Here is a 20,502-nt window from a genome sequence, read left to right as displayed (position 1 = left end):
CCCATCAATAGCTAACCATCAACTTATAGGAATTTTTTTAATTGCTATATTTTTTGCACTGAAATTAATTTAAATGTAAATAGCTACTAAGCAAGTTTAGTTTGTGATATTTCTGTTCGATGTTAAGCATTTAATGTTTTTCCTTATATTAAACTGATAACTGCCCCTGCAATTTGCATTCACTGATCCCACTTGCCCTCTGGGATCAAGCAGAAAAAGTGTAACTCAGAAAGAAGAGAAGAAAGGGAATACTTGCACCTTCAGAAAGGAAAAGTTTTCTGACATCTCCCAGGACAAGAATTCAAGGCAAGATCTCTTATTGTAGTACTAGCCTCTTATAAATTAATAGTATTTCCAGTTTAGGCCCCAGATATCTCCAGCAATTCAGTCCCTTCTTTAATGACTCCTTGATCTTCTAAGTCTTCAAATACTAAAAGACAGCTATAAAAGCTACATCCCCTTCAAGTTTTCTACATTTTTTTAAACTAAACCTTACAAGAGTTCAATGAAGGACTCTCACCATCTTGGCTGCCCTTCTTTTGATATTCTTTAGCTTACCAACATCCTTCCTAAAATGTGTCAACCAGAACTGATTACAATAATCCAGATCAAGTCTGACAAGGAAAGACCAGGGCAAAAGGACTACCTCCCCACTCCTGGATGCCATCCCTTTCTTAATGAAGCCTAAGATGGCATTAGTTTTCTTGGCAGTCAGATCACTCTACTGGTTCATATCGAGCTAAAACTCCCAGACCTTTTTTTAGGATGAACTGTAATCTTAGTGATGCCTCTCCCATCTTAGACTTCTAAAGATGATTTAAGCCACTTTTACAAATTTTAGATTCCTGGGCTAGTTTGGATATGAAATCCTAAATTTATCAGAAGCAGAAGGAATTCTATTTTGCAGAATCATCAAATTTTAGAGTTGGAGGGGACCTCAGAGGTCATTTAGTCCAACCTTTACCCAAAAGGAATAAGTCAACAAGCGGTCATCTAGCCCAGAGGTGTCAAGCAGCTACAGTCATCCTGAGTAAAGCCCAAATCAGATTAAAATGTAATAGGAAAATATTTAACAAAATAAAAAAAAAATAGAACATGGATAATGTTAATATGTGGTTTTCGAAGTCAATATGCAGCCTTCAGGAATCCTTATGTAGATTTTAGGGACTCCATTTCTATCTGAGTTTGACATCACTGATTTGGAAACACTTCTATGAGGGTTGGAAACCCACCCTGGAAAGTCTCCCTGGAAAACTCATTCTTTTCATGTTGTTTGTATTTTAATGACTGGAAGAGCCCCTTAGATACTCTTAGTACAACAGAAATAAAAAATCCACTTTCTGGGCTGGGAGTGTCAAAGAAAGATTCCATAAAGAAGCAAGGCCTTATGTAGAAAGATGAGAAAAGTAGGGAAAATAATAATAGCTAGCATTTATATAGTGCTTACTATAAACCAAACATTGTGCTGAGCACTTTACAATTACTATCTCATTTAATCCTTACAACAACCCTAGGATACAGGTGCTATTATTATCCTCATTTAACAGATGAGGAAACTGAGGCAAACAGCAGTTAAGTGACTTGCCCAAGGTTACACAGCTAGAAAGTGTCTGAAACTGGATTTAAATTCAGATCTTCCTGACTCCAGAGCCAGTGCTCTATCCACTGTGTAACCCATATGCTCCAAAAAAAAAAAAAAAAAAGATAGAGAGAGAAAAGGATGCTGAGAAGCCTTGAAAATTAGGAAGAGTGGGCAACCTAGGATCTCAAAGACCTGACACTAGTTGCAGACACATTAGAGAAAAGTAAATCTCAGATAGGATTGAGCCTGGTAAAGGTGAAAGTCCTTCTGTCTAGAGCAGTTTCTTTCTGGGTTAACTAGCATCATCATTACATCATCATCATTTACGTAGCACTTTAAGGCTCACAAAGTGTTTTACACATATTATCTCATGTTATTCTCACAACAACCCTGGAAAGCAGGTGCTATTATTATTCCCCGTTTAGAGATGAAGAAACCAAAGCCACACTTGAATTCAGGTCTTCCTGACTCTAGGTCCAGCACTCTATCCATTAAGCCAACTGGTTGGATCTGATCTCTAGCCACCACTAATTCTGAAATGACAGGATCCTGCTCATACAGAATTACCTAGCATAAGGGCATTTTTTCCTTTCTGATATCCTAACAGAGCAGGAACTCCCTAGAAACCCTACTGCATCCTGTTATCCTGAAAGCTTTCACATAGGAAGAAGTCCTTTGCACACCAGCTCAACAGATGGGCAAACCAAAAATATTTCCAATTAGGACAGGCTAAATTTAAAGACATGGAAACCATTATTTGCAATGATTTTTGGGAAATGTATTTACAGAAAGAGTGAGCTTCAAAGCAGCAAAGGCAATATTCTTATTTGGATAAAGCTATTAACTTAAAGATATACATTACAAAATACTTCTCCAGATATATCATTTGATCTTAACAAGCCCAATTTTGTGGACAAGAAACTGTGGCCAAGAGCAGCTGATCAGCAGTTAGCTGACTTGCCCAAGGTCACACATCTACTCGTGGAGCCCAGGACTCAAGTCATCTGACTCTCAGTCAAGTGTTCTTTCCACTTAACTTTTTTAAGAGCAAGAGATCCTGGGAGGGTCGAATAACCCTGTGGCAAGAAGTTTTCCCAGATATTCACTGAATGAAATTCATCAGTTATTAAGCACCAATCAGATGCAGAGACCAATCAAATCTTTCATACCACTCTGGCTGAACCTCTCCTATGTGTTTATACTTTAATTTCAGATTATAGTTATTTGAGTGTGTTTTAATCTTCCTACTAGATTAAGTTTCTTGGAGAACAAGAATTCTAGGATTTAGAGCTAGAAAGGATCTTAAAAGATCTTCTACTCTGATCCCCTGCAGGAATCAAAAATGCAGGGCTTTTTCCACTACAAGGAGGTGTCTCATTTCATATATGTATCCCTAAAGTCCAGCACTGGAACTTGTACATATGTAATAAATTTCGTTGAATGAACTCTCAATGAGTACTTTTCAGAGTTCTTAACAAGCTCCCTTCAACAAGAAGCCAATGCTCCTTTATCTCCACACTTCCCCACCTCAGCCAAGGGAAAAGATTAAACTTCATTTACTTAGTACCTTGCATCAAGTTACCTAACTGAAAACTTAGATCAATAATACTCCGAGGAGGTAAGCAGGTAAAAGGTTAAGAGGGCCTACACAAACGCTACATGCCCACACCAGGAAGTAGAATGTAGGTCAGCAGCTATAATGACCCCCAGAGAAAAGTCACAAAAGGTTCAATCCCTTCCTACCAGAAAGAACACAGTCCCCCGGAGCCCAGAAAGTACATAATCAAATTCCATTGAGCTTTCCTTATCACCTGACCCCAGAAGCCATGACTAGGCCAAAGGTCACCTGGGGGAGGGAGCTGATACTAAAGCCTGATAAAAAAAAAAAAAAGCCAAGCCTCACTGGTAGAACAGGAAAATCAGGGGTCAGTTCCAATCCTGAAAAGGGTGTCAGGAGTCTGTCTCAAAGTCTAGGCTCCATCTCCCCTAAACACTATCCAGGGTGGAGGGAGATAAGGGTCCTCTTCATTGACTGCTCCTCACATCAGATACTCTCCTAGGGATCTTCTCAACTCTACATCACAAAGCGATGGACCTTCCCTTGTCAAACACTCTCTTAAGATTCCCACTCACTGTCTCCTTTTCTCCTTGATTTCGGCGCGGGGAGGGGGGGAGGCACCGCAGGACAAGGAGGTACGGGACAGCACTTCAGAGCCTTATCCTACCCAGGGATGCTGCTCACTGGAAACTCTACTTCCTCAACCGATCTCTCCCTACAACCATTGTCCCTCTTCCTCCCAATCTTATAGGATACCCCTAGATATTTTCTTCTCATCACCAGGCCCAACACACACACACATATTCTCCTAAATTCCTACCCCTGGCACGCCTTCTCCTAGGATCCTCCTCAAAAACATATATTCTCCTAGAATCCTCCCCACCAAACACGTATTCTAGGATATACTCATACTACTGACACCTTATCCTACACTCTCCTCAAGACACTTTCCTAGGACCCTCTCCCCAAGTCCTCTCCTAGGTTCCTCCCCTCCACCGGCTATTCTCCCAGGTCCGGTCCAACACCTTTCCCCACACCCCAAGATCTCCGGACTGTCCCCACCCTCCTCAGACTCTCTCCTAGGTCCCCTCCCCCATTAGTCTCTTTCCCCCTCAGACTCTTTCCTAGGACCCCTCCCTCCTCAGACTCTCCTAAGTCCCCACCCTCCTTGGTCCCAACCCTCCTCAGACTTTCTCCGGGGTCCCCTCCCCCCTCAAATTCCTTCTTGGGTTCCCCCCACCACGACCCCTCACAGTCCCCTCCCCCCTCAGACGCTCCTCCCCGCTCCCTCCACAAGGGAAGGCCCCGCCCCCAGGAGGCCAGGGCCCTCAGAGCCGCCTCGGGGGGAAGGCCTGATTCTGGCCCCGGCCTGCAGGATCCTTAATCGAGACCATGATTTTGTGGAAGCCGAGAGCCCCGGCCTCCCGAGGTACGCCGCTCACCAAGCCCTCCTTCTTCGGGCTCCACTGCCACCGCCCGCCTGCCCCTGCTCGTGCCCGATACTGCCGGACCGGGCCCAAGAGCGCGCTCCCGCGCCCCAGTAGGGTCCTAGAGGCCGCCTCGTGCCAGCCCCACCCCCTCCCGGCTCCTTCCGTGGCCCCGCCCCCTCGTCATTACTAAAACTCTAAACAGACGCCACGACCCGGGGACTACACCTCCCAGCAAGCAATGCGGCCCGCACGGTACGTAAGTGCCCCGCGGTGAGAAAAGGGGTCAGGACCCCCTCCCCTCTTTCTCTAGCCCCGCCCAGGCCACACGTGCTCTCCTGCTTGCCTCTCTGTGAACTTCCTGGATTCGCTCACTGAATGGGGCACTTTGCTTGCCAAACAATACGTTGATCAATAAATATTTGCCTGACCACTGTGTTGCCCTGGGTCAGAGCTTAAGGAACTATAGCAACTCCATGAACTAGTGTGGCCTGAAGCTGGCTGAAAGGCTTCCCGGAAGAGGTGAGATTGAATCTGAGCCTTCAAGCATAGGCGGAAAGGAAGCAGCCCTTCACCCGTGTACAAGCTTTACAACTGACAGCGTCAGTTCGCATCCATTGTTACATTGAATCTTCAGGACATATGTGGAAAATATCCCCTCACCCTCACGTATAATGTCAAGGCACTTCATCGAGTCAAGACATTCCCTAGCATTAATAGTAAGCCCCTACTTATTTAAACACTTGAAAGGTTTATAAAGAACATTTCTCACCACAACCCCGTTAGCTGAATTGCACAAATATGATTATTGCCATTATATATGAGAGTGGCTACATATAGATGAGGAAACTGACTCAGAGAGACTAAAGAACTTAATGTGGTCACAGCTAGCTAATAAGTGTGAGGATCACAGGTTTCTTCAGGACTTTTCTCACTGTATCCCACTCCCTCATGGCACTTAGTTTTAAACCTCTTTCTAATGCACTTATGTATTCTTGTATACCATAGTTACCTGTAGAGAAGCTATCTGGTTATTGGACAGTTTTGAACCAGGAATCAGATTGAAATCCTTCATTTGACATTTATTATCTATGTAATGAGAGACCAGTCACTTAACCTTTCTGACCCACTGGCAGCACTTCAAACGCTAAAATTTATTAAGAGGTGATTTTATGTAATAGTTATCGATTAGTGGTTATTATGCCTTTACTAAATAGTAAGCTCCATAAGGAAATTATGTTTTATCTGAACTTTTTTTGGTTTAGCTTTTTTCTTTCTAAATTTTTTATTGATAATTTTGTCTTTTCATCTCCTTTGTTTCAAAATATCTCTCTCTCTTCCTCCCAGGAGAGCCATCCTCTGTAACAAAGAATATAACAGAAAGGGGAAAAAAAAGTTCACCAAAACTAACCAACTCATCAGCCAAGTCTGACAATGTATGTATTTGATAATGTTTGTATTGTTCCATATCCATCATCTCCCACCTCTACATAAAAATGAGGGAGGTACATTCTTCAATCTCTTCTTTGGGGCCAAGCTTAATCACTGTTACCATACAGCATTTATTTTTGAAGAGGTTTGTTATTTTATTTTCCATTTACGCTGTCATAATTGTGCATATTATTTTACTTCATTTTTCATCCCTCCATATAAGTCTTTGGTGCATCTCTGAATTCATTATATTTGTTTGTTGCAGTACAGTAATATTGCATTAAATCCATGTACTACAACTTGTTTACCAGTTAATGGGTTATGTTCCCCAATTGATGGGCATCTATTTTGTCTCCAATTTTTTTTTTGCCTTTTTAGTGAGGAAATTGGGGTTAAGTGACTTGCCCAGAGTCACACAGCTAGTGTCATGTGTCTGAGGTCTGATTTGAACTCAGGTCCTCCTGACTCGAAGGCCGGAGCTTATCCACTGTGCCACCTAGCTGCCCCCTCCAATTCTTTACAACTATAAATGTTTTAACATATATGGGTCCTTCTTTCTGTCTTTGTGCTTCTTTGAGTATATGCCTAGCGGTAGAATCTGAGTCAAAGGATATGGATGTTTTAGTCACTTTAGTGTAATTAGTAGTAATTTAGTCAATTTAGTATAGTGTAATTTAGTCAATTTAGCATAATTCTAAGTTGCTTTCCAGAACTGTTAGCCCAATCCACTGCTCCACAAACAGTATATTTGTGTCTCAGTCTTTCCTCCATCCCTCTAACAATGACTCTCTCATCTTTTTGTCATCTTTGCTAATTTGCTAGGAGTGAGGTCATCTAAATTTTGTTGCTGAGTTTTTTTTTGTTGTTGTTGTTTTAAGCAAAATCAAAAGCCCCAGACCCTCCCAAGGTGATTTGCACATACTAGTTCTTTGATAAATGTTGAATTGAGCTGAAGGAAATCATTGCCTCTCAAGGCAGAGGATATCACTACCAGAGCAACAGTGGGCACACTCCTCCCTCTCCTGTTGTTTCCAAAGGACAGATTGATGACCTCATTTGGGATAGAAGCTGAGAGTCCTGGGTTTGGTTTGGTTTGGTTTATTTTTTTCCTGCTATCACACCTGGCTTTTAAGCTTATTCCTACCCCTTCTCCTTTGCCTTGGCCTGAACCTGGAGGTGGGAAAAAATTTAGGAAAGCAGTGGTCTAATTCTGCTTCTTTCACTCCTCATTCCTGCTGTGACAAGAAAAAGCAAGAGACAGAGACTTTCTATGCAAAGGAAAATCTACAAATTATATAAATAAAGAAAGAAATAAACTATTAAGTGACACTGAAGGTCAACTTGGTGGACTCTAATCCTGAATATCATGAACTTTTTAATCATTTAATATGAAGCTATATTCTGTGGTTCTAAATATCTGGCAGAGGGGCACAGTGGATAGAGCACTGGCCGTGGAGTCAGGAGGACCTGAGTTCAAATTCCGCCTCAGACACATAACACTCTCTAGCTGTGTGATTCTGGGCAAGTCACTTAACCCCATTGCCTAGCAACAAAACAAAACTAAATATCTGGCAGAGAATGTAGAGTGAAGTCTTGAACAAACTTTTTTGTGGTATCTGACAGTAGATAATGGGGAGCAAAGAAAAGCAGGCTCCTGGAAGAGGGAGAAGATAGACACACAGTTCACAAAGTACAGTACTTCCCTCACAACAACCCATAATCATTCAACAAGCATTTATTAAGCCTTTACAAAGAAAGCAGCTAGGTGGCTCAGTGGACACAGCCCTGGGCCTGGAGTCAGGAAGACCTGAGTTCAGATTTGGCCTCAGACACTAAATGTATGACCTGGAGTAGTCACTTAATCTCTGCCTTAATTCACTGGAGAAGAAAATAACAAATCACTCCAATTTCTTTGCCAAGAAAACCTCATGGACAGCTTTGGTGTGCTATGGTCTACAGAAATCTCAAAAGAGTCAGACACTTCTGAACAACAAAGTATTGGGTACTTTGCTAAGCACCAGCCGATAGGAAAACAAAAAACAAAAGTAAAAGTCCCTGCCTTCAAAGAATTTGCATTCTAACAAAGGAACAACAGGTAAATAACTAGGTAGGTACTAGATATACACAAAGTAGGGGGAAGATAATCTTGAAGGAAACCGAGCAAATTGTGAGGCAGCATTCCAGTCCTGGGGGAATGCCCTATGCAAGGAGATAAAGTGTCTTTTGAAAGGAACCTCGAGTAGGCCTTTGTTGCTGGAATGCAGAAAGTGTAAGACTGGAGATCTAGGAGAAGCCAGCTAATAAAAAGCTTTAAATGCTAAACAAAAGAGTTTATATTTGATTCTGGAGTTTATTGAGATCGACCGGAGCTCCTTATGGGAGGAGAGTCAGACCTATGCATTAGGAAAATCTTCTGGGCAGCTGAGTAAAGAATGGATTGGAATGGGGAGAGAAAATAGGTAATTCAAGAGTTATTATCCCCATTTTACAGATGAGGAAACCAAAGCTCAGAGAAGTTGAATGACTTGCCATGGTTCACACAGCTAGGTTCACATAGAGCAAGGTCTTAATCCCAAATCTTCTGACTCTCAAGTCCACTACTTGAAGTCCACTACATACCCCACACTATCTCTCCCACCGTTCACTGTCCCTGGATTGTACTGCCGTGCTTCACCACACCCCACTCCCGAACCTACCCCCACCCCTACCCCCACCACCAGGCTGTTGAAATACCAGCCATCCTTCAAGGTTCAACTAAAATTCCTTCCCTGAATCCTTTCCCTCCTCTGAACTCAAATAACATTTGGCTTATACCTATTTCTCAGCATTTGAGCCATTTTGCCTTTTATTATAGTTACTTGTGTTTAGGTTTTACCTCCCTCCCTTGACTGTGAGTTCTTCTAACAGAAGGAACTAGGTCTTATTCACTTGTCAGTTCCAGATGTCCAGTGCTCAGTCCTGTCCACAGTATTAACCTTAGTGAAATCAAATTAACACAGCCCCAAAATATTCATAGCAGCACTTTTTGTGGTGACAAAGAATCAGAGTGGGTGCCTATTGATTGTGGAATGGCTGAAGAATTGGTGTCAGATGAATGCAATAAAATTTTATTGGGCCCTGTGTAAAAAATGATGAATACAGGAAAAGATGGAAAAATCTTGAAGCCATGAATCGACAGAACCAGGAGAACAATATACAAGACTACAATAATGCAAATGAGATAACTGAAAGGAAACCCGAGTTATTGAGGTGTCCAAGAGAACAGCCATAGCTCCCTCCTCGGACAGTGAACCTTAAATTTGTTGTCTGTCGGAGTTACCCGACTCTGGCTCTTACTTAGATGGTGGTGGTGGTCCTCGTCGTCGTTGTGGTTGTTGTTACTAGGGAGGGTTCAATAGTGAGAGTTGTATCTGGAAATGACCATGATATAAAAAGTGCATAAATAAAATATTTTTCATTAAAATTTAAAAACAAACGAACATACATTTTGTGTTTCCTTTTCCAAAGAGGAGGTTTAACTAGGAGGATCTCATGTACTTTAGGGAAATGACAAACTAAAGTGTGGATGGGATGTGGTAAAGTGGGGACTTTTTTTGGCTTGGCTTTCGGGAAGTGCTGGGCTTTAAGTTAGAGTATCTTGGAGAAGAAAGAATGGGGATGGATGGTGGTCTCCTCCAGAAAATATATATGAGATGCCAGTGTGAAGGGTGCACAGAAGAGGAAGCCGCCAGGCCCCGACGCAGGTTGGGGAGTTATTCAGTGGACTAGCTGGAAAAATAAACCAGATAGAACATTGGAGAAGCCCAGTCGTAACAGAGAAAGAGCTGGGGCCAGAAGAGAGCGAGGACTTGGCTGGCTCCGCCCCACGGCGGGCTCCCGTACGGCGATGCGCCGAACTCACGCAAGCCTTCTGGGCGGGGCTGATTCTCCTCCCCCCAAGTCCTTAGCCCACCTCATCCGCTGGGACGGAAGTCGGAGGACGCCCTCCTTCTCTGAATTCCGTGCGCTAGCGGGCCCCGAACGACCAGAAAGCGGAACGGAACGCCCAAACCCAATAAAGTCTGACTCTGTCCAGCGGCGCCCCAAGCCTCCCGCAGTGCGCCCTCCAACCGCTTCCCGGGCCGGCGCCCTTCGCCCTGAGGGGCCATGAAGCGGGCAAGCACTCTGCATCTGCTCTCCGACCTGAGCGACTTCAGTAACGCTAGCCGGCTCCGACAAGTGCTGGCGGAGGAGCCTCTTGTCCGGGTCCGCTCAAGCCCCGACGGCCGCCATCTGCTGCTTCTGTGCCCTTCGGGCTCTCCAGCCCCACTGCTGCTGGTGTCCAGGAAAGGGGCGGGGCTGGGGCTGGAACCCTCCTGTCCAGCTGGCCAAGGCCCAGTGCTAGATGCCTTCTTTCTCCAGTGCCCAGGCTGGGCCAGTGGCCCACGTCCTGTGCTTGCTTTGGTGTGGGCCAGCGGGCGGGCTGAGGTGTGGGGCACTGGAGTGCACCCAGGATGGCAGCTGCTGCAGCAGGCCGAGTTGTGTGTGAGCAGCAAGGCCAAAGTGGTGGCAGCAGCGGCTCTGGGAAACCAGCTGGTGTGGTGTGAGGAGCGGCCGGCCAGCGTCGAGGTAGCGAAAGGATCAGTGCAAGCTGCCTTCAGTTACTGTGTGTGCACTCGGGCCCTGGAGGCCCACGGGGAGAGCAGTGCAATTCTGGGTGCCCCCAAGACCCTGCTGCACCACTGCCCTCATTTCCAGCTGCTGGCCTCCCGTTCTGACTTCTTCATGGTGCCCACAGCTAACACTTGGCCCAGTGTAGCCCACATCTTGCTGATCTGGTACCCAGGTAAGGGCAGGTTAACTGTAGCTGTCCCTGCTCACAACCTTACTCATAGCAGGAACTTGAGCCCTAAAGGCAGGGACTCCTGGGATTTTAGGTCCCTCCTTCAGAGGGTACCAGGACTGCTTTCTGGTGGGGAGCCGCTAGATATCCACACCTGTGCAGCTGCCCAAGGAAGCCTGCTGTTGCTGAGCCTGAAGGGGGCTGTGAGTCTCATCCGGAGGGATGGAGGAGCTAGAGCAGTGGGTATCCTGGGGTATGGACTGCTTAACCAGGGAGGCCCAGTGTCCTTGGGTATCTTCAGCAACACCTTGGCCTGTGTTCTGGGCTCTGGACTCGAGCTGCTGGACATGGGCAGTGGGCGGCTTCTAGAAAGAAAGGTCTTAAGCACTGACGGAGTCCACCTGCTGGAGCTCTCAGCCCCAGGGATTGATGAAGAGGAGAATAAAGGCGGGCTTAGGCTGCTCTCTGCAAGTGGCCTATTCCGTATGGCCTGGGAGGTGAGGAGAGAGGTTGAGTGGCTAAACTCTGAGGACTTAGTTTTTGAGGAGGCCTGTGGCTACTACCAGCGCCGGAGTCTACTTGGAGCTAGACTCACAACTGATGAGTTGAAAAAAGGGAGCACTTTTAGAGCCCCGCTGGCCCTAGCTGCTGTTCTCCGAGGTCACCAACCCCCAACCAAGCTGCTGACTGATTTGCAAGCTGAACTAAGGGACTACCATGGCCTAGAGCGGCTCAAAACCCGCTTAGTGGCTGGGGATGGACAGGAGGAAGGCTGGACAGAGCTGGCCGAACGGGAGGTAGAGCGACTGCTACGATCAGATCTGACAGGGGACAAACTGTCCCAGCTCAATTCTGTCTTTTCTGTCTTCCCTGCTGCTGCTTGGTGCTCCACTCGCCGAGCCCTACAGCTGCAACTGGATGAGGCTGGCCAGCTGAAGTCCCAGGCCCCTCCCGACTTGTGGAAGAAGGTGCTAGTGGACACAGGGGCTGAAGGGGCACTACCCCCCTTTGAACTCCTATGTCAGTGCCTTTGTCGGCTGGAGCCATGTTGGTTGCCACCATTTGTAGAACTGGCACAACAGCAGGGGGGGCCAGGTTGGGGGTTAGGAGCTGGAGGCCCAGGGCCACCCTTGTACCGACGGGCATTGGCTGTGCTGGGTGACTGGGCTGGGGCCAGGGCAGGGGCTCTAGAGCTAGAGTTGCTCTTGGGAAGTGGCCGCCCTAAGGCTGTGCTCCAGGCTATAGGGCAACTAGTTCAGGCTGGACAGTGGGAACGGGTGTTAGAGGCAGGCCTGGCCCTGAGCCCATCCAGCCCCTTGCTGCAAATGGAGATTTTCACTGTTTTACTAGCCGAATTTGCTCGGCATCGCCAATTAGATGCCCACCTGACTTGCCTGCGCCGCTTGTGCCCACCAGACTTAACACCCACAGACCTTCTGCTCCTGCTGAAGAGGCACCTGCCAGATGAAGAGGGGCCTCCAACCCCATTCCCTAAGGTGGGAGCTGACCCTCCACTCACAGTGGGGCTCCTGAGAGGCCTGCTGGAACAGGCCAGGTCCGAAGCACGGGCTCCAAGCCCCTATGAGGATATTCTGTGGGACTCTGGTGCCTGTCCTCCCCACCCTAAGGGCAGGCCCTACCCCTCAGTGGGCCACAGTAGCCCGAGGTAGGATCCTGGGGCCAGGAATTCAATGGAATTGACTCTGACTGAGACTTGGGGTCAAAGGGTATAGTAAACCTGAGAGGGAGGGGTCTAATCAGTTTTTCCCACTCCCTTATAAGAGGGTGGAACTCAGATTCCCTTCAGATGCTGAGGGTGATTCATGGTATGGTCCTATTCTCCCCAGTGTGTGCAATACTTTTCTTCTCTGGGAAGATTTTAAATATATACAGGTAAGGGAAGCAAGAGTGTCTGTATGTGATTGAAGAGGGGTGAAGGAAATGATGATCTGGTAAGTTTATCTGGTAAGGGAACTACAGCTCCCAGGCTCAGTCCATTTCAGGGATCCCGTCTCTGACCTTCTCCACCCCTCAATGGGGTTTGTCTTCTCACCCACTAATGGAACTGACCCTGGAATGGGGAAGAGAAGGTGGAAACCAACTAGAATGGGAAAGAACTTTTCCAGTAGAAGCTCCCAGGACAAATGTAGGCTTAAGGGGGGGTGTGGTGTCTTGTACCAGAGGAATGAGAAAGGAATCCTTCTAGTTTCAGTAGTAACAAGGATTCTTGGAAGTCAGCACCGAGTTCATAGCGCTCCCAGAAGACAGAAGTAAGGCCCTAGGGATGCTGAACCCAGTTACAGGTTTGAAGAGTGCCAGGTTGACAAACCATCAATGGCCCATCACCTTGCCCACCTCAGCTCTTAGCACTCACCTGCCTCTGGGTCTGAGGTCTGATCACAGGGATCTTGATCCCTAGAAAAGTCAATAACTAAAAAATCTGTAGGTTTTGACCAGAAAAGTCAGTGAGTAACCCAAGCTTCACTTAGGCCTGTCTCCCCTAGGTGGCACAGTGGATAGAGCACTGGACTTAGAATCAGGAAGACCTAAGTTCAGATTTGGCCCTCAGACAATGACTCTGTGACCCTGGGCAACTCATTTAATTGCTTCCTGCCTCAGTTTCCTCATCTCTAAAATGGGGGTAATAATAGTACATACCTCCCAGGGTTCTTATGAAGATACAATGAGATAATACTTATAACACACTTTGCAAATATTAAAGCATTATATGAATGCTAGTTATTATTAATATTACTGTTATACCCGGGCTCTGATTCTACCACTTTCCAGACAGGGATCCCATGAGGTAAGGCATGGGGAAAGGGGATAGGCCCCTCCCCTTATTTCCTGGGACTCTGAAATTTAGCACTCTGGAGAGAAAAGATCAGTAGTTTCCTTTAGCACTGATCCTAAGATTTGGAGTGGGAGGGGCAGGATTTTTTAGAGAATACAAGCAAAGTCTCTTAAATGTAACTAAGAAGAGCATCTCAGAAAGTTGGAGCCCTACAGCACCCTCAAACCTTGTTACTATACCCTCTTCTGGGGTAGAATACAGGCAGGAAGGGGAACACAGCTGTAATGAAGGGGTGTGACTTGCACTGATAGAATAACACAAAAACCTGTGTGTTATACACAATGAAGGTTATGGGGGAGAATATTTATAAATGACCAGAAACAAATTTTAATCTAAAAAATCATGTTTATGGTGGGCTTTGAAGCATGTCCTGTATATAGTTTGAATCCTTTAGCTCTTGATATGAGCTGTCCTCATGACTGCAGTCAAAGAGAAGCTAGATGAGTAGGCCCCAGACGGAAGGAGTCAATTCCTATAGACGATGCTGAACACATTCCTGTTTGAGAGACACTTTATATTGGTCCAGGCGGAGGCTGGGGAAGAGCCTTGTGCTGTGCTGAGTCTGGGGATAGCATCCTTCATTTCTTATGATCCCTAGACCTGGTTTAGGAAACTGTATACTCTAGGTCTGCCCTAAGGATATATTCACTTGGACTTAGGGAGGAGGGGAGAGGTGCTGTTATCAGGAAGCCCCTTTTGAATATTCTATGTCTCAGTTTCCTCATCTGCCAATCAGGAAGGACACTCTTGGGCTCCAGGTTAGGTTATGGAAGTGAAAAGCAGAGCCAAAGGACAAAAGTGGCTTGGCCCTTCAGTAGGAACGCCGTGTTGCTCTCACTGCTCCCACTAGGGGGCACCAACATTCCAAGACTGTTGAGGAATTGGAGTGGAAGACTATTGATTGGGACTGATTCAAAAAGGTTCTCCCTTTTAGTGCACAGGATCCCCCTGGTGGTCACTTTTAATACTGATAGCCCTGTTCCCCTACCTTCTTTACTAATAGAAACTCAAACAACTTTCTATGCCGTGGTTCAGTGTTTTCCCAGAGAGTCAGAAAGAAAAAGCACTTCAATGCTTACTGTGTTCTAAGTACTGTGCTGACAGTCTCTGTCCTCAGAGATTGGTCTAGAAAGTCGGGATGAGTGGGGCCGTTAGAGAGTAGATTGACACATCCCATCCAGGAACAATGTCAGAATTGATTTGATTATGGTTCAAGGTTCCAGGACTGGAAGGGGCGGGAAGGGTACTCCCAAGGTATCTGGAAAGGAGGGAGTAAAGTAAAGCATTAGTGGCTAGGGTTGTCCTAAAGTTGAGAAAAGCTTTACCAGTCAAGAAGGTGGGATCCCAGAGCAAAAATCTCTAATCCAGGGGTTTTTAACCTTTTTTTGTGTCATGGATCCCTTTGGAAGCCTAAGAACCCCTTTTCAGAATATTGTTTTTAAGGGGCAGCTAGATGGTAAAATGGATAGAGTACTGGCCCTGAAGTTAGGAGGTCCTGAGTTCAAATCCGGCCTCACGCCAAATACTTGACACTTACTAGCAGTGTGATCTTGGGCAAGTCATTTAACCCCAGTTGCCTAAAAAAACAAAGCAGAATATTGTTTTTAAATATTTGAAGGAAATAGTAAATTTCAGTTTGAGATTAGTGAATAATGATGTAATCTTTTCCCCATCCAAGTTTATGGACCCTCCTGAAGTCTATCCATGGACTTCTTGGGGAGTCCTTAGACTCCCCAGTCAAGAATCCCTACACTAGGGCATCATCTCTGATGTAGCCAGCCAGGCTGAAGAAGTGGCTGGAGAAGACAGAGTGAAGAAAGTGGAAATCACTAGAGGGAAGGGTGTGGGGATGGCAATAGAGTTATTGAAGTAGGAAGGGGATCTCTCCTTCTGGGGCTCTCTCTATCTCTTCCTACGCAAACCACAGGAGATCAAGCAGAATTTTGTCGAAAGATGGAAACTGGCCTGAACAAACCACAATAAAAGTATTCCTGCCCAGTCCAGCTAGAAGGAAGGAACTTGGTTCTGACTGGAGAGATGGGTCATTGGGGGTCCTGTAGGAGAGGCAGGGAATTAAGTTGCAATCAAAAGCAGGAATCAGTAGGAGAGTCACAATTATTTCTCTGTTTTGAGGCAGAAACTATTCATTTTCATCTCCTGCACCTCCAACTATACATTTGGTTTCAAGAGACATAGATTAGGGATGGGGAAGGATGACAGAAACTAGTGAAAAACACAAATGAGACAGGGATAAAGGGCGGGGAGGGGAAACAGTTCTCAGAGCAGGGGTGGTCCTCATTCACTTGTTAAGTTGAAGCCTCAGTTCCACAGGCCCCAATTTATAATCTTCTCCCTGCTCCCCACAGCACAAGATTGGGCTTAGAGGGAGGGGACACTGGGGGCTCAGCATGAAAGGTTTGAATGAGTTCTTAGTCTCTTCCCCCCCTCATCAGACTAGAAATGAGATTATCCGGCTGATCAGGTACTGATTTGAGCTCCCATATATCATCTGTGAAGGAAGGCAAGTTATGTGGGTGGTCATCAGGGAAATATGAGGGTTCAAGGGAAAGGGGGATGAAGAACTTGCAAGGCAGGAGGCCCAATCCTCTATCAGATCCAGTGAGACTGAAGGAAGGTAGTGAAGGGGAGCCTCTTCCTGAGCAAGAACCCCGTAGAAGATTTAGCTTGGGGGGGATCACTTCCTTAGGGCATTGTTAATTTCAGGATCAGAAATGAGATAGAACCAAAATTGAGGTTGTCCTCAAATGTGATCTTTTTTTTTTTCCATCACACAGAGGGGACACCATACAAAGGTGAGATAGAAGGTGAAAGATGAAAATAAGGCCCTTCATAACCATTTTTCCTTCCCATTATGGTGTGTCAGTGGGACTGAATAGGGAAGAACTGCTAAGGTCCCCCTTATCCTCCCTATGGATTTGGTCTCTGGTGGAGAAAATGGCAAGTAGTGGAAGAGGAAAGGTAAAAGGAGACCCTTATCTGAGTGATGTTGGTGAAGTAGGTGTCTAAGCCGACAAATGAGTCCAAGTTCAACTGCCCAAAGATATGGTAGGGTTAAAAGACAATTCAAGTTGTCTAGGTAATTATATGGGGGTGGAAAAATGCCAAGTGAAAAGAAATTATGAAGTTTAGGATGATTAAATTTTAAACTCCATTTTTTGATCTAACCCTTTATCATACAACTTTATGCCCTCTCTCTATCCCCTCATCCTTCCCCAGCCCCCATCCCAGGCTAACACACACACACACACACACACACACACACTCCTGGAAGAGCCACCCTGAGTGCCAGGATTGGGGATATGCCCCCTTGCAAACATAAGTTCTATCAAGCAAAGCATCTGCAGCCACCCAAATGGGAAATTGAAGCCTGAACCTCCTTTGGTGGGAGGAGCAAGCAAGGTTCAGTGTTAGGCCTGATTAGGCCCACTTCCTGCTAGGTCTCCCTTCTCAGTAATCACAAGAATCCCTCCTTATACTCCTAACCAGACCTTTTTGCTTTTGCCCTTCCTTGCACCTACCCCTGATCTTTGTACCATGAGGAGGATGCCCATGAAATACGGTGAACAGCCCTACTTGGAGGAAGAGGTGTTGTCATGAAGTCCTAGTAAGTCCAAAGTTAGCACTAGAATATTACAGAGGATGTTAAGGAGACAGCGGTGCAAACCACTCCAGGGGAGATAGAAGTTATTAAGTTCCCTCAGTCAGATCCCCTAATGAGTGATTGACAAGCAAGAAGTCAATCATCCCTGGTCAGTCTTTCTATCAGCTTTCCAGTTCAATCAGTCAATCAATAAACATTTATTAAATATCTACTGTGTGCCAGGTATTATATTAAGTGCCAGGAATACAAAAAGTGGCAAAAGGCAGCCCCTGCCCTCAATGAGCTCTCAATCTAATGAGGGAAACAACAAACAAATAAACAAATGGAGGGGAATAGGAGGGAGAGAGATAGTAAGGAATTGAGGATAACACCTAGGTTGCTAGCCTGAGGGACTGGGAGGCTGGTGATGCCCGGGACAAAGATAGGGAAGGAGGGGGTGTGGTTTAGGAAGAGGGATAATGAGTTTGGTTTTAGACGTGTTGAGTTTAAGACTTCCAGTTTGAGAAGTCTAAAAGGCAGTTGGAGTCTGGAGGTCACCAGAGTTTGGGGCAGGATAGATGGACAAGATCAGCATAGAGATGGTAATTAAATCCATGGAAGTTGATGAGAACATCAAGTGAAGTCCTATAAAGGGAGAAGAGAAGAAAGCCAAGGACGGAACTCTGAGGTACACCTGTGGTTAGAGGGCATGATCTGGATGAGGATCCAGCAAAGGAAACCCAGAAGTAATGGTCAGATGGGAGGAGAGCCAGGAGAGAGTAGTGTTCTGAAAACCTAGAAAGAAGAAAATGCCAAGGTGAAGAAGGTGATCAACAGTGTTAAAAGCTGCAAAGAGATCAAGGATAAAGAAAAGGCCATTGGATTTGGCAGTAAGAGGGACAAATAGGAAGGACAGAATAAGCAAAACAAACTCTTAAAGTTGAGACAGGAAAAAAGAAAAAGTATAGAAGATAGGATGGAAGGACCTATACAATTAATCATAACTATGAATGTGAATGGGATGGACTCAAAATGGAAGAGGATAGCAAAATGGATTAGAAAACAGAATCCAACGTGTTGTTTACAGAAAACACACTTGAAACAGAAGAATGCACACAGAATTCAAATTAGGGGCTAGACAAAATCTATTCTGCTTTCACTGAATAGATTGGCTTATAAAGGCAAAGGTAGTAATTGTGATCTCAAACAAAGCAACAGCAAAATTATATACCAAATTAAAAGAGATGAACAAGGAAACTATTTTGCAGAAAAGTACCATAGACAATGAATTAATATCAGTACTAAACATATTTGCACCAAATGGAGTCTAAATACTTAAAGGGGGGCAGCTAGGTGGCGCAGTGGATAGAGCGCTGGCCCTGAAGTCAGGAGGATGTGAGTTCAAATCCAGCCTCAGACCACTTGACACTTATTAGCTGTGTGACCCTGGGCAAGTCACTTAACCCCAATTGCCTTAAAAAAAAATACTTAAAGGAAAAGTTAAATGAAATGAAGTTAAATGAAATAGAGAATACAATTTTATAAGTAGCAGACCTCAATTTTACCTCTCTCAGACCTAGATAATTCTCACCAAAAATAAGCAGACAAAAAAAGAAGGACCTGAATAGAATTTTTTAAAAGTTAGATATGATTGACTACTGGAAATTATTGAATGAGAATAGAAAGAAAGGTGTATTTCTTAGCTGTGGATGGCATCCTAACAAAATTTGACCATGTGTTATAACAAAAACCTCTGAAGTAAATGCAGAAAAAAACAACACCATTAAATGCATATTTATGAACCACAGTGGAGTAAATAAAAACTATATTCATTAAAAGACTGCTGATGAAAATATTCAAAATTAAAGAGTAAATAATTTAATCCTAAAGAATAGATAAATCAAAGAACAAATCATAGAAAAATCAATAATTAAAGATAATGACAATGAGACAACATATCAAAAATTAGTTTTTGATGCAGCCAAAGCACTTTTTAGGTGAAAATGTATATCTCTAAGCCTTTCAATTGAAGAAATTAAGAACAGATGAACAAATTGAGCATGCAACTTAAAAAAACAACTAGAAAACCAATAAATTAAACATCAAAGTAGAAATCCTGAAAATCAAAGAAGAGATTAACAAAATTGACAACAACAAAAAAAACTGCAACTGCTTTTTTGTTGAGAAAAAAAAAAACAAAATAGATAATTCATTAGCTAACTTGATTAAAAAAAGAAAGAAAGAAACCAAAATACCAGCATCAAAAATGAAAAAGGTGAATTCACAATGAAGAAGAAATAAAAGAAATTATTAGGAACAATTTTGTCTAATTATATGCCAGTAAAACTAACAATCTAAATGCAGTGGATGAATATTTATAAAAATATAAAATGCCCAGATTAATACAACAGGAAATAGAGGACTTAAGTAACCCAATCTTAAAAAAAAGAAATTGGGGGGAAGCTAGGTAGTGCAGTGGATAGAGCACTGGCCCTGGATTCAGGAGGACCTGAGTTCAAATCCGGTCTCAGACACATAACACTTATTAGCTGTGTGACCCTGGGCAAATCACTTAACCCCATTGCCTAGCTCAAAAAAAAAAAAAAAAAAAGAAATTGAATAAGCTTTAAATGAACTCCCAAAGAAAAAGTCTCCAGGACCAGATAGATTTATAAGTGAATACTATCAAATATTTAAAGAACAATTAATTCCAATACTGCATAAACTATTTGGGGGGAAAAAAACTGAATAAAAATAAGGGATCATGCCAAATTTCTTCTGTGTTACAAATGTGATTTTGAAACCTGAACCAGGGAAAGTCAAAACAAACTAATGAACAATATGCCTAATGAATATTGCTGCAAAATTATTAAATAAAATATTAGTCAAGATACTATGGCAGCATGTTACAAAGATAATGCACTATAACCTGGATTTATACCAGAGAGTCAGGACTAATTCAATATTAGAGAAATTATAAACATAATTGACCATATTAATAGTAAGAACAACAAATATAATTTTATTATTTTTGATAGCTGCAGAAAAAGGTTTTGACAAGATATAACACCCATTCCTATTCAAAATTCTAGAAAGCATAAAAATAAATGAATCTTTTCTTAAGATGGTAAGTAATATCTATCTAAAACCAAGAACCATCATTATCTGTAATGGGGATAAACTAGAGGTCTTTCTAATAAGATCAGGGGTAAAGCAAGGATATCCAT

At 44.1% G+C, this 20,502-nt stretch overlaps 3 protein-coding genes across 5 annotated transcripts in view; 2 read left to right on the top strand and 1 right to left on the bottom strand.

Annotated features, from left to right (window-relative positions):
* The window catches only part of ARMH3 (armadillo-like helical domain containing 3), a 211,591-nt gene extending 206,916 nt beyond the window's left edge, over positions 1–4,675 (bottom strand). For 2 of the 3 annotated variants that reach the window (XM_027852011.1, XM_027852014.1), the window contains exon 1: positions 4,583–4,662. The gene's annotated coding sequence lies outside the window, so the exon portion shown is untranslated. Of the gene's footprint in view, positions 1–4,582 lie in introns of all 3 variants that reach the window. The other variant, XM_027852015.1, reaches the window with a different exon arrangement.
* On the top strand, positions 3,242–4,524 carry LOC114035490 (proline-rich protein 2-like). Its single transcript, XM_027851636.1, has 3 exons — positions 3,242–3,264; positions 3,643–3,775; positions 4,096–4,524. The coding sequence occupies exons 1-3, from the start codon at positions 3,242–3,244 to the stop codon at positions 4,522–4,524; spliced, it is 585 nt and encodes a 194-aa protein (XP_027707437.1).
* A 5,270-nt stretch (positions 4,676–9,945) lies between the features above and the next one.
* On the top strand, positions 9,946–13,383 carry HPS6 (HPS6 biogenesis of lysosomal organelles complex 2 subunit 3). The gene has a single exon (XM_027851743.1). The coding sequence runs from the start codon at positions 10,145–10,147 to the stop codon at positions 12,488–12,490; it is 2,346 nt and encodes a 781-aa protein (XP_027707544.1). The 5' UTR covers positions 9,946–10,144; the 3' UTR covers positions 12,491–13,383.
* The last annotated feature ends 7,119 nt before the right edge of the window (positions 13,384–20,502 follow it).

Source organism: Vombatus ursinus, unplaced genomic scaffold, assembly GCF_900497805.2.
Source record: "Vombatus ursinus unplaced genomic scaffold, bare-nosed wombat genome assembly UNPS02009205.1, whole genome shotgun sequence".
In the NCBI taxonomy this organism is placed as follows: domain Eukaryota; kingdom Metazoa; phylum Chordata; class Mammalia; order Diprotodontia; family Vombatidae; genus Vombatus; species Vombatus ursinus.
Note: the sequence above shows the minus strand (reverse complement) of the source record. Positions and strands in the feature narration are given on the sequence as shown.